Source organism: Ranitomeya imitator, chromosome 1 (genome assembly GCF_032444005.1).
Source record: "Ranitomeya imitator isolate aRanImi1 chromosome 1, aRanImi1.pri, whole genome shotgun sequence".
In the NCBI taxonomy this organism is placed as follows: domain Eukaryota; kingdom Metazoa; phylum Chordata; class Amphibia; order Anura; family Dendrobatidae; genus Ranitomeya; species Ranitomeya imitator.
Window position 1 is genome coordinate 611,449,766 of NC_091282.1, and position 13,763 is coordinate 611,463,528.

Sequence of the window (13,763 nt, forward strand, 5' to 3'; positions counted from 1 at the left end):
TTACAACCTTAGCTTCATTCCAGCACTGAAAATGACCAGAAACTATCATATCCCTGGGTGGCCATCAGTGCCAGGAGGAGAGTCAGGCTACACCGTGGGACATGAGACAGAATGCCACCTAGCGATGTCACCACCATTATCACCATTACCTGACTGGGATGGGGGGCTCTCCTTCCTCAGCCACCTGCCGTCTGAGAATAAGGAGGGGCAATCACTGAGTGATTTGCGGATGGTGCCTGATGATAGTCCGCCCCGGCAGTTCCCTATCGCGCTGGTGAAGAGGTTGGTGTGCTCTTCGCTGATGGCGGGCTCAGAAGCGGCAGTGTGATTACCAAGCGAGAGGCCAGCAGAACCACTGCAACAGTCGATCTGTAGTGGATTCTGAAGTCCGAGAGCCAAAGAGCCGGACTCGGGGGTCTCTCTACGGAGCCACGGCCCTTCTCTATTCATTAACCCTTTGGAAGGAGTCAGGTGACCACACGATAGGTGGCAGCGGTGCTTGTCTTTGTACCGATCGGTCATATGGTCTTTCCCAAATCTGTAACGTTTTAAAGAGTCCAGAACTGTCCTGGAAGAGCCAACTCCAGCCAGAGGGTCCAGGGAGACAGTCGGCTGCTCAGAGCGGTGCTCTCGGTGCTTGTGGCGATGACGATGTTTGTGCTCGACCATCCAGCTGTACGCCATGTCTGGATGGACGCTGGGGTACGAGCCCACTGGCAGGAGTGGGGTATGGCTGGTAGTCAGGAAGGCTTCCTGCCGCAGCAGCTTGTGTTTCTTCTTATGGTACTTTGCAGGGTTAAGTAGAAGATGACCTGTGTGCATATAAGATGGGGGGTGCAAGGGTGCAGTAAATGACGGAGATGGCGGGGGAGGATAAATAGTAGGGGGGTATCGTCCATAATAACTTAAACCGATGGGGGCAGCAGTAAGGGGTGAGGGGGAGTAAGGCATGCTGTATGAGGGGTAGAAGCCTGTGCTGGAGAGCGGGAAGCCCAGGCTGTGCATAAATGGCATTTCTGACAAGGTCTCCCGCATTTTAGGAGGACGCCCCCTTTTCTTTTTTAGATCCGGTTTTCGGATGTAGTGCAAAGGGTCCAGGGGAAATGTCGGGTGACTGTAAAAGCTATTGAAGTTGAGACGAAATATTGTGGGGAGCAAATCCCTGGGGATGAAGTGATGACTGCGATGGGTAATGTGGAGATCGCTCAGGTGGGCCATGATCTCCTCCAGCTCAGCCAGGAAGTCTGGGTCCTGGCAGCTGCGCAGCTGTGGGTGCTTCTTTTTCCGCTTCCTTTTCTGCCTCTTGATTTTGTCGTAGGATATGAAGTTGTAGCTCCGGTGCTTGCACTTGTGCTTGTGCTTCTCTTTAAGGCTGCCGAGAACAGCTGAAGCCTCTGGAGCGATGAGTGAGATGTGCTCGAAAGAATGCCTTCTCTTCTTTTGGGCACAGAACTTCTCAGCGCGGTCTGACGTGCTGTTGTTGTCCGTCCCGATGCCGCTGTCACTGGGGATAGTCTCGTCACTGTGAGATTCACTGATGGGTGAGGACGTGGCTTCCTTTAGAGACGTCATCTCATTTACGTGAGATGGAGAGTTAGGCAGTAATGTCGGAGGAGACAGCTGCCGAGAATCCTTGGAAGCCTTTCTCATGGCGAATGTCTGGAGGAAGGAACCGTGTCGAGAGGGAATGTGAGCGTATGGCACTGAGCTTGGCTCCACAAAGCTGGCATCACTGCTTAATGGGCTCTGGGCATCACTAGCACCAGAAGAGAAAGAGTTAACCGGAGAAGGGAAGGCCTGGGCACTGGGCATGGCTGGAGACATCACAGGTGACACAATTGACTCCGGTTGGCCGGTTTTCACCACTAAACTCTCAGTGGTGGCGTTTCTGGCCAATATGCAGTCAGCGGTTGCCTTTGGCTTCCGGCCTCGCCTTTTCCCGATGTAGATGGTGCCTTTTTTGCTGACATTTATTTGATGGCCCAGCTTGGAGCTGAAGGTGGCAGCCAGCGAGCAGACGGGTCCCGGCAGTTTTGCTTGCACTTTCTCCTTGCAGCTTTGGTCTGGGCCAGCAGAGAGGATCTGGCTCAGAAGCTTCTTCCTCTTGATGGTCTTCATCTTGTTGATCTTCCGTATGATAGTATTCATGAGCTGCCCATTGCTCCTCCGCACAGACTTCTTGTCTGGCTCACCACATGTAGGGCCTGCTTTGTAGGGGTTGTCTGTGTGGTGAAGTTTGCTGTGCAGCACATCTTCATTTTGCTTCCAATTATTTTCAGAATCTGTTCGCTTTGGATTATGGGTCACCAAAAAAGGTGCGACAGAGAGCACAGGTGGAGCCCGCAGTGGAGGGGCCGCGTCTCTCCTGGGTCTACCTCTCTTCCGCGGAAATAGTGGCCTAGAGAGATTATCTTTCAAGGAGGGCATCTGTATTTCGGGCTGCAGAACGGGAGGACCTGCCTCTTCTCTAGACCGTGAGGAAACAACCTTAAAGGATGGGATTTTTAGGGCTCTTTTGAGAGGACCATCCAAATGCGGCATGTGCTTACTCTTTGGCTTTCCCCTGCTGGGCTTTTCAGGTGAAGAGAATGCTATTTTATAGCTCCGGTGAGTGCCATGTAGTCTCGGAGATTCCTTGTGGGCTTCCTTGGCAGGTGCATGGTTGGAAGTGCTTGGTATAGACAATGTAGACTTCTGCATATGACTAGACAGTGCTGTTCTGCTGCCACCTTTGTCAGGTCTGGCTTGCTGATTGTTCTGTGGTTCCTTGGAGGAATGGAGGTTTTTGGTGGGTACTTTAGTCCACCGAGGCTTCCTGCCTTTTCGTCTTCTGAAGTGTTTTGCTGGAGGTTCAGGTTGCACACTGGAGCTCAGTTTCTCAGTCAGGCTAACTTTTATCTGCTGCTTTTTCCTAAGCAAACTGGCAAAGCTGACGATGGAGGGGTCCGACTTGTGAGCGGCGGGCTCCACACGCTGGGTAGGCTTTTTGGCAGACACACAGGGTCCGGGGACCAGAGGGCTGCTTACTTTCAACTCCTTACAGGTTTTATTCTGGTTGTGTAGAAAGTCTGGAGAGTGCTGGGAGGCTCCCGGACCCGGTACGGCAGCGGAGTGCGATGTAAACGAACTTCTGTCACTTGGTTCATCAATGCATTCCACGTGTAACGTGTCAGGGGTTAAGTGCAATGAGCTAGAGTGGGGCTGGGGACCGTTCACATTTGAGCTCCTGCTGCAGGATGTCAGAGCCTGCAGGGTTCCTTCACTGAAATGTGACACGGCGGTGGGGGCATCAGATGCATTCCCCTTCCTGTAGTCCAATGAAGTGCAAAATACAGGACCCAGCTTCTCCTGTGTCTCAGACATCACTTTCTCAGGAGGCGCACTTGTCCTGGCATTTTCCAGGATACTCTCCTCGTCTTGTCGTACACTAGTATGCTCTAACACTGGGCTGGTCTTTTTGTCGGGGTTGTCTGAGAATCCACTAGGTAGGCCAGAACGTTTCCCGACTGAAGCAGAGTCCATAGGCAGCGCTCCCCGCTCATCGGTGACTGTGTCGCCCTGAATGGACCCTGACTGCTTTTTGGCTCTGATTTTGGAAGACTTGGAAGGTGGGCAGGTGGCGATAAGTTGAGCGAGCTTCTCAGTAACACTGGTGGCTGTGCCATTTACCACAACCCTGTCTTTTAAGTCAGGGTCTCTGTTACTGATGGGTGCCGGTATCGGTGCCTTGTGCTCAGTTACTTTAGAGTGCAAAGGTGAAGGGTTCTTGGAAGAGGAGCTCTTTTCCTCAGGCCGGGCATATAAACGCTCCTCCTCAGGGTCATCAGGAGCTTGGCTGTCTGTAGACTCCATTACTTTGGAAAAATCCTAAAAGACACAAAAGGTAAAAGCAGCGTCACATGGGGGTGGTCTGCTCGCAAATCTCCTATTTGACCCATTATAATTAAATGCAGGTGCCCGTATGGCTATGGACTATTGAGAGTCACCACAGAATGAGATCAGCAACCATATACAACATCAGGCATCAAGGATGGCTTTCATGGCAGTACACCACGCCTCGCTCCTGATCCAGAATCTCACACCTCACAAGCCTCCTTACACTAGCCCAGAGTAAGCAGAAGCAGCCAACAGGAGGGCTATGAAACATAGATATGTGGTAATGTGTAGACATAGATGCAGATCCGCAGCAATCAGCTGTCTGGGTTTAGTGTTTAAACTGAACCCTGAGGAGGAATGCAACTGATGCTACAGAGAACTGGGCATGGTGCCAGCTGATGGTCTCCTCCCGCCCCACACACTGGTCTGTGCACAATCACAAAATCTACCAGGAAACATACAAGTGACTAGCACACTGGCCTGTTCACAACATGCAGCTCAACAACCACATAATCCACCACGAAACATCCACACCGGTCTGTGCACAACTTGCAGATCCACAATCACAAAATCCACCTGGAAACATCCAAGTGACTCGCACACTAGTCTGTGCACAACATGCAGCTCCACAATCACACAATCCACCAAGAAAAATCGAAGTGACTCAAGGAACAGCGGCTGTGGAAGCCAAGAAATCACATCACTGACAGATCTCTACCATATCAACACAAGTCATAGGAAGAGGACATTGGGGCCGAACGTTGTGTGGGGAGCATTGGGGCAGAATGAGGAGTTGTAAGCAGAGGACATGGGGCAGGACTATAAATGGTGAACGGAGGACATCGGGAACAGATAATGAGTGCACGGAGGACATCGGTGCAGGATGACGAGTGGTAAGCCGTGTGCGGAGCACATCGGACCTGCATAATGACTGGTGAGTGGAGGACATTGGGCACAGATGATGAGTGCACAGAGGACATTGGGTCCGCATGATGAGTGCGGAGGAGGATATCGAGCCCGCATCATGAACATGAGTGCGGAGGAGGACATCGGGCCCGCATCACGAGTGCGGAGGAGGACATCGGGCCCGCATCACGAGTGCGGAGGACATTGGGCCGGCATGCTGCGCGCAGAGGATGCGTGTATGGATCCCGGAATATGGATGTGAAGCATTGGTTCCGTGTCACAATATAATCATCACATAATAATCTTCCCCATCACCTCTAAAGCCTAATTTCAATATGTTGTCTAAAAACTCCTGCCTGCATGCACGAATTAGGTCAGCTGTCACCATGGAAACCATGAAAAGCTGCATCACGATAGTAGGTAAAGCAAACATTGCTTTACCAAAGCTAAGAATACCATCATGTCTGCACGCAGCACCATCAGCAGAGATCAGCGGCGCCCTCTGGTCAGCGACCTCTACCCCAACATACATGTAACAGCTGACCACAGGCATCTGCACACTACCACTGTTGGAAAGCAAGATGTGAGACCACGAACAGAGACTGCACCGAACAGTACAAACACTATGTGACCATGACCAGAGACCGCAAGCAGAGACCACACTGACCGGTGCAGCCACTGTGTGACAGAAAGCAGTGACTGCACCAACTGATACAGACACTGTGTGACCGTAAGCAGCGATTTCACCAGCTGGTACAGACACTGTGTGACCACTAGCAGCGACTACACCAGCTGATACAGACACTGTGACCACAAGCAGCAATTTCACCAGCTGGTACAGACACTGTGTGACCGCGAGCAGTGATTTCACCAGCTGGTACAGACACTGTGTGACCACTAGCAGCGACTACACCAGCTGGTACAGACACTGTGTGACCACGAGCAGCGATTGCACCAGCTGATACAGACACTGTGACCACAAGCAGCGATTTCACCAGCTGATACAGACACGGTGTCACCAAGAGCAGCGACTACACCAGCCGATGCAGACACTGTGACCGTGAGCAGCGACTACACCAGCTGATGCAGACACTGTGTGACCACAAGCAGCGACTACACCAGCTGATACAGACACTGTATGACCACGAGCAGCGACTACACCAGCTGGTACAGACACTATGAGACCACAAGCAGCGACTACACCAGCTGGTACAGACACTATGTGACTGCGAGCAGCGACTACACCAGCCGATGCAGACACTGTGACTGTGAGCAGCGACTACACCAGCCGATGCAGACACTGTGACCGTGAGCAGCGACTACACCAGCTGATGCAGACACTGTGTGACCACAAGCAGCGACTACACCAGATGATACAGACACTGTGACCACGAGCAGCGAGTACACCAGCTGGTTCAGACAATGTGTCCACGAGCAGCGACTACACCAGCTTGTACAGACACCGTGTGACCGCAAGCAGCGATTTCACCAGCTGATACAGACACTAGCTGATACAGACACGGTGTCACCACGAGCAGCGACTACACCAGCTTGTACAGACACCGTGTGACCGCAAGCAGCGATTTCACCAGCTGATACAGACACTAGCTGATACAGACACTGTGACCGAGAGCAGCGACTACACCAGCTGATACAGACACTGTATGACCACAAGCAGCGACTACACCAGCTGGTACAGACACTGTGACTATGAGCAGCCACTACACCAGCTTGTACAGTGTGAATACAAGCAGCGATCGCTCCAGTTAGAACAGGCACTGCGCGACTGCAAGCAGTGACTACACCAGCTGATACAGACACTGTGACCGCGAGCAGCGACTACACCAGCTGGTACAGACACTGTGTGACTATGAGCAGCGACTACACCAGCTGGTACAGACACTGTGTGACTATGAGCAGCGACTACACCAGCTCTTACAGACACTGTGTGACTATGAGCAGCGACTACACCAGCTGGTACAGACACTGTGTGACTATGAGCAGCGACTACACCAGCTGGTACAGACACTGTGACTATGAGCAGCGACTACACCAGCTGATACAGACACTGTGACCAAGAGCAGCGACTACACCAGCTGGTACAGACACTGTATGATTATGAGCAGCGACTACACCAGCTGGTACAGACACTGTGTGACTATGAGCAGCGACTACACCAGCTGGTACAGACACTGTGTGACTACGAGCAGCGATTGCTCCAGTTGGAACAGACACTGTGCGACTGCAAGCAGTGACTACATCAGCTGATACACAGTGTAACCAAGAGCAGCGACTACACCAGCTGGTACAGACACTGTGTGACTATGAGCAGCGACTACACCAAACCACATATCCAAGCCCTTTCCACTTCCTGCCGACTTCAACTCAAAAATATTTCACGAATCCGTTCATTCCTCAACCATGAATCTGCAAAAACCCTAGTCCATGCCCTCATCATCTCTCGCCTTGACTACTGCAACCTCCTGCTCTGTGGCCTCCCCTCTAACACTCTCGCACCCCTCCAATCTATTCTAAACTCTGCTGCCCGACTAATCCACCTGTCCCCCCGCTATTCCCCGGCCTCTCCCCTCTGTCAATCCCTTCACTGGCTCCCCATTGCCCAGAGACTCCACTACAAAACCCTAACCATGACGTACAAAGCCATCCACAACCTGTCTCCTCCATACATCTGTGACCTCGTCTCCCGGTACTTACCTACACGCAACCTCCGATCCTCACAAGATCTCCTTCTCTACTCCCCTCTTAATAATAATGATACAGACACTGTGACCGCGAGTAGCGACTACACCAGCTGGTACAGACACTGTGACCGAGAGCAGCGACTACACCAGCTGGTACAGACACTGTGACCGAGAGCAGCGACTACACCAGCTGATACAGACACTGTGTGACCACAAGCAGCGACTACACCAGCTGGTACAGACACTGTGACCGCGAGCAGCGACTACAGCAGCTGATACAGACACCGTGTGACCACAAGCAGCGACTACACCAGCTGGTACAGACACTGTGACCGCGAGCAGCGACTACACCAGCTGGTACAGACACTATGTGACTGCGAGCAGTGACTACAGCAGCTGATACAGACACCGTGTGACCACAAGCAGCGACTACACCAGCTGGTACAGACACTGTGACCGCGAGCAGCGACTACACTAGCTGGTACAGACACTATGTGACCACAAGCAGCGACTACACCAGCTGGCACAGACACTGTGACCGCGAGCAGCGACTACACCAGCTGGCACAGACACTGTGACCGCGAGCAGCGTACACCAGCTGGTACAGACACTGTGTGACTATGAGCAGCGACTACACCAGCTTGTACACTGTGTGAGCACGAGCAGCGATTGCTCCAGTTGGAACAGACACTGTGCGACTGCAAGCAGTGACTACACCAGCTGATACAGACACTGACCGCAAGCAGCGATTGTACCAGCTGATATAGACACTGTGTGACCGCAAGCAACGACTACAACAGTTGGTACAGGCACTGTGTGACTACGAGAAGTGACTACACCAGCTGGTACAGACACCGTGTGACCACAAGCAGCGACTACACCAGCTGGTACAGACACTGTGACCGCGAGCAGCGACTACACCAGCTGGTACAGACACTATGTGACCACAAGCAGCGACTACACCAGCTGGCACAGACACTGTGACCGCGAGCAGCGTACACCAGCTGGTACAGACACTGTGTGACTATGAGCAGCGACTACACCAGCTTGTACACTGTGTGAGTACGAGCAGCGATTGCTCCAGTTGGAACAGACACTGTGCGACTGCAAGCAGTGACTACACCAGCTGATACAGACACTGACCGCAAGCAGCGATTGTACCAGCTGATCTAGACACTGTGTGACCGCAAGCAACGACTACAACAGTTGGTACAGGCACTGTGTGACTACGAGAAGTGACTACACCAGCTGGCACACACACACACACACAACGTGAAACACATGACAATATAGCCACCAATGCTACAGAATAAGTGTATGAAGCACAGGACTGAGTACCAAACACAGCAGAGCCAGAGCGCAAAAAGGTTGACAACAGAAAAGTAAATGGAATAGGTGGACTAGAACACTCAGGAAGAAAATAAAATGGCTGAGGAGAAACCCAACATCTACATATCAATACACAGAACAAGGATAAGCATCTACACATGCTAGAGCAAGAACCACAGAATACAGCTAACCGCAAAACTGACCACCCGAAAATCATGGTGTCCTTGGGTCATCACCCGCCTATGTCATGGAGCCCCCCAGCCAAGTTACAGAGGTCACAGTGACCCCACAATTAAGGAAGGGATACTAACCCCTCAATCACCCAGTTTGCTAATATACTTTGGATTTTATTCCTTACTATTATTTATAAGGTTTCTGCTTTGTGACCATGAAAGAAAATAACCATGTTTACATACAGATTGCAGGGCCTGTGTAAATTTTATTACCGCATATACCAGAGTATAAGCCAACCCGAGAATAAGCCGAGGCACCTAATTTTGCCAAGAAAAACTGGGAAAACTTATTGACTCGATTATAAGCCGGGTATGCGTTGTCCCCTCATCCTTGTATGTATGTCTCCCCATCCTTGTATGCATGGCTCTCCATCTCCGTCCTTGTATGTATGACTCCCCGTCCCTTTCCTTATATGCATGGCCCCCCGTCCCTGTATGCATGGCTCCTTAACTCCTATCCTTATATGCATGGCTCCCTGTCCTCATCTTTGTATGCAGGGCTCCTTATCCCCGTCCTTGTATGCATAGTTCCTATAATTAAAAAAAAAAAAACTACATCCTACTTACCTTCCCTGCGCGCCCTTGCTGCATCTTGTTCCGGCGCCATCAGCTCTTCCGGCCGAGCGATCACGTGTCCCCGCTCATTAAAGTAATGAATATTCACTCTACGCCTATGGGAGTGGAGAGGGGTGAATATTCATTACCTTAATGAGCGGGGGACACGTGATCGCTCGGCCGGAAGACTGGCACCGGAAGGAGATGCAGCGAGGGCGCGTAGGGAAGGTAAATAGGATGTGTGCTGGAAGTCGGCGGCGGCTGTAAATGTGCACGCTATAAGAGAAATGAATATTCACTGCCAGCACAATGAATATTTATTTTTCTTTAGTAGCAGGCACAGTTACAGCCACCAACTCCTGCCTTTGTGACCCGCTGCTCCGCCACTCCTCCTCACCCGCCTTCTTCTGAGACAATGATTCATGTATAAGCTGAGGGGGGCGTTTTCAGCACAAAATAATGCTGAAAAACTCAGCTTATACACGAGTATATACGGTACATTTCTGACATGAGTGGATTTCTTACAGTGTGCATCTTCTGATAAATGCAGTATTAGGCTATGTGCACACGTTCAGGTTTTTCTGCGCTTTTTCACAATAAAAACGCATAAAAAACGCATACATAAGCATCCTATCATTTAGAATGCATTCTGCAATTTTTGTGCATATAATGCGTTTTTTTTCCGTGGAAAAAAAAACGCATCGCGGTAAAAAAAGCGGCATGTTCATTAATTTTGCGGATTTTTCACGTTTTTCCCCCTATTTAATGGATTGGGAAAAACGCGTCAAAAACGCGTCAAAAACGCATAAAAATCGCAGAAAAAAAACGCATGCGTATTTCTGGCAGAAATGTCCGGTTTTTGTCAGGAAATTTCTGCAAGAAATCTTGAACGTGTGCACATACCCTTACACATAACTATTTTCTAACAAAAATATCTTACATTACACAGAAATCTAGAATATCATCAAAAAGTTAATTTATATCAGTTCTTCAATACAAAAAGTGAAACTCATTAGATAGTGTCATTACAGAGTGATCTATTGCAAGTGTTTATTTCTGTTAATGTTGATGATTATGAAAATCCAATTCATTACCTCAGTAAATTAGAATACTTTATAAACAAAAGAATTGAAAAAATGATTTTAAAATTCATAATGTTGGCCTACTGAAATGTATGTTCAGTAAATGCACTCCATACTTGGTCGGGGCTCCTTCTGCATCAATTACTGCATCAATGCGGCTTGACATGGAGGCGATCAGCCCGTGGCACTGCTGAGGTGTTATGGAAGCCCAGGTTGCTTTGATAGCAGCCTTCAGCTCATCTGCATTGTTGTGTCTGGTGTCTCTCATCATAGATTTTCTATGGGGTTAAGGTCAGACAAGTTTGCTGAAAAATCAAGCACAGTGATAATGTGGTTTGTAAACCAGGCATTGGTACTTTTGGCAGTGTGGACAGGTGCCAATTCCTGCTGGAGAATGAAATTTCATCTCCAAAAAGCTTTTCGGTAGAGGGAAGCATGAAGTTCTCTAAAATGTCCTGGTAGATGGCTGTGCTGACTTTGGTCTTGATAAAACACAATAGACATACACCAGCAGATGACATGGCTCTCCAAATCTTCACGGACTGTGGAAACTTCACACTAGACTTCAAGCAGCTTGGATTGTGTGCCTCTCCACTCTTCCTCCAGACTCTGGGACCTTGATTTCCAAATTAAATGCAACATTTACTTTCATCTGAAAACACCTTTGGCCACTGAGCAACAGTCCAGTTCTTTTTCTCCTTGGCCCAGGTAAGATGCTTCTGGGGTTGCCTATTGGTCATGAGTGGCTTGACACAAGGAATGCGACACTTGTAGCCCATGTCCTGGAACCGTCTGTGTGTGGTGGCTCTTAAAGCAATGACTCCAGTAGCAGTCTACGCCTTGTGACCCCCCCAAAAATTTTTTGAATGGCCTTTTCTTAATCCTTTTAAGGTTGCGGTTATGCCGGCTGCTTGTGCACCTTTTTCTACCACACTTTTTCCTTCCACTCAAATTTCCATTAATATGCTTGGATACAGCACTCTGAACAGCCAGCTTCTATAGCTTGTGGAGTGTGTCAATGACATCTGTCAAGTCAGCAGTCTTCCCCACGATTGTGGAGCCTACTGAAACAGACTAATAAGGCCTTTTTAAAACCTTAGGAAGCCTTTGCAGGTGTTTTTTTGTTAATTATTCTAATTTACTGAGATAATGACTTTTGCGTTTTCATTGGCTGTAAGGCTGGTTTCACATTTGCGTTTTTTTTTTTTGCGTTTTAGCGCAAAAAAAAGCATGCTTTTTTTTCCCTATACTTAACATTAAAAGCGCATGCGTTTGTTTGCGTGCGTTTTGCCACGTTTTGACGATGCATGAGTCGTTTCTATGCATGCGTTTTGTTGCAGAAATGCAACATGTAGTAATTTCTAGCGGCGATTTTTGCCGCAAAAAAACACATGCGTTTTTTCGCGGCAAAAAAGGTATTGATGTCTATGTAAACGCATGCGTTTTTAAGCACATGCGTTTGAATGCGTTTTTAAACGCATGCGTTTTAATAGAAAAACACAAGAATACACACTGATAAGCCACCCCCCAACCCTAACCCTAAACCTAAGGGATCCTAACCCTAACCCTAGGGATCCTAACCCTAAAGATTAGGGTTAGGATCCCTAGGGTTACTATCGATCCTAACCCTAACCCTAGCTATTTCTGTTTATAGTGGGTTTTCTAGTTGATTTTGATGATTGGCAGCTGTCACACACTTCTCATCATGCGTTTCAAAAGCGCAAACGCAGGAAAAAATGCATGTAAACGGGTCAAAACGCTGCATTTGTGTTAAAACATGCAAAAACACACGCATCAAAAAAAGTAGCATTTAAACGCGTTTTTTTTTCACCACATGCGTTTGCGTTTAAAACGCTGCGTTTTAAAACGCTAATGTGAAACCAGCCTAAGACATAATCATCAACTTTAACAGAAATAAACACATGAAATAGATCACTGTTTGTAATGACGCTATATAATATAGGTGTTTTACTTTTTGTATTGAAGAACTGAAATAAAATTAACTTTTTGATGATATTCTAATTTTGACAGAAGCACCTGTATTACACAGAAAGCTAGGAGCGAGCAATGACCTACAACATAATTAAAGATACAAGCTAGAAGTGATCTTACAATACACAGAGAGCTAGAAGCAAGCAACATCCTTACATTATAATTAGACCATACCATGATCATACATTACACAGAAAGCTAAAAGTGAGCAATGCCCGTACAGTATAATGAGAGCTACCAGCGAGCAGTGACTGTACTTGATGAGCGCTACTAGTGCGCAGTACACAGAGTAAGAAATGAGCAGTGACCTTAAAAGTATAATGAGAGATAAAAGCAAACAGTGACCATACATTACACAGAAAGCTAGGGCCAAGCAATGACCTTACATTATAATGATAGATGCGGGCAGTGACCGCACACTATACAGAGAGCTAGAAGCAACTAGTGATCATAAATTACAGAGATATAGAAAAGAGCGAGCAGTGACCGTACAATATAATGAGAGCTAGAAGTGAGCAGTGACAGAACATTATAATGAGGAAGAAGTGAACAGCGACAGTACATGATGATGAGAGCTACAAGCGAGCATTGATCATTCATTATACTGAGAAATAGAAGCGAGCAGTAACCGCACATTACGAGAGCTATAAGCAGGCAGTGGTCCGTACATAATGATAACTAAAAGTGAGCAGTGACCATATATGAGAATGAGAACTAAAAGTGAACAGTGGCCATACATTATGCTGAGAGCTAGAAGCGAGCAGTGACCATATATTAGAATGAGAGCTAGAAGCGAGTAGTGACTGTACATTATAATGAGAGCTGGAAGTGACCAATTACTGTATGTTATACTGAGAGAAGCGAGCACTGATCATATATTATACTGAGATCTTGATGCGAGCATTTACTGTACATTATACTGACAGCTGGAAGCGAGCAGTTACTGTACATTATACTGAGAGCTAGAAGCGAGCAGTATTCATACATTATACTGATATCTAGAAGCGAGCAGTTACTGTTTATTATACTGAGAGCTAAAAGCAAGCAGTTACTGTACATTATACTGAGAGCTAAAAGAAAGCAATTAC

At 48.2% G+C, this 13,763-nt stretch overlaps 1 protein-coding gene across 4 annotated transcripts in view; it reads right to left on the minus strand.

The window, feature by feature from the left end:
• Window positions 1-13,763, minus strand: part of ASH1L (ASH1 like histone lysine methyltransferase) — a 116,736-nt gene that overhangs the window by 61,635 nt on the left and 41,338 nt on the right. For all 4 annotated transcript variants that reach the window (XR_011312385.1, XM_069725901.1, XM_069725920.1 and 1 more), the window contains exon 3: window positions 150-3,867. Coding sequence is in view for 3 of the 4 variants with exons in the window: in XM_069725901.1 (XP_069582002.1) it covers window positions 150-3,867 (3,718 nt within the window). In the remaining variant the exon portion in view is untranslated. The remainder of the gene's footprint in view (window positions 1-149; window positions 3,868-13,763) is intronic.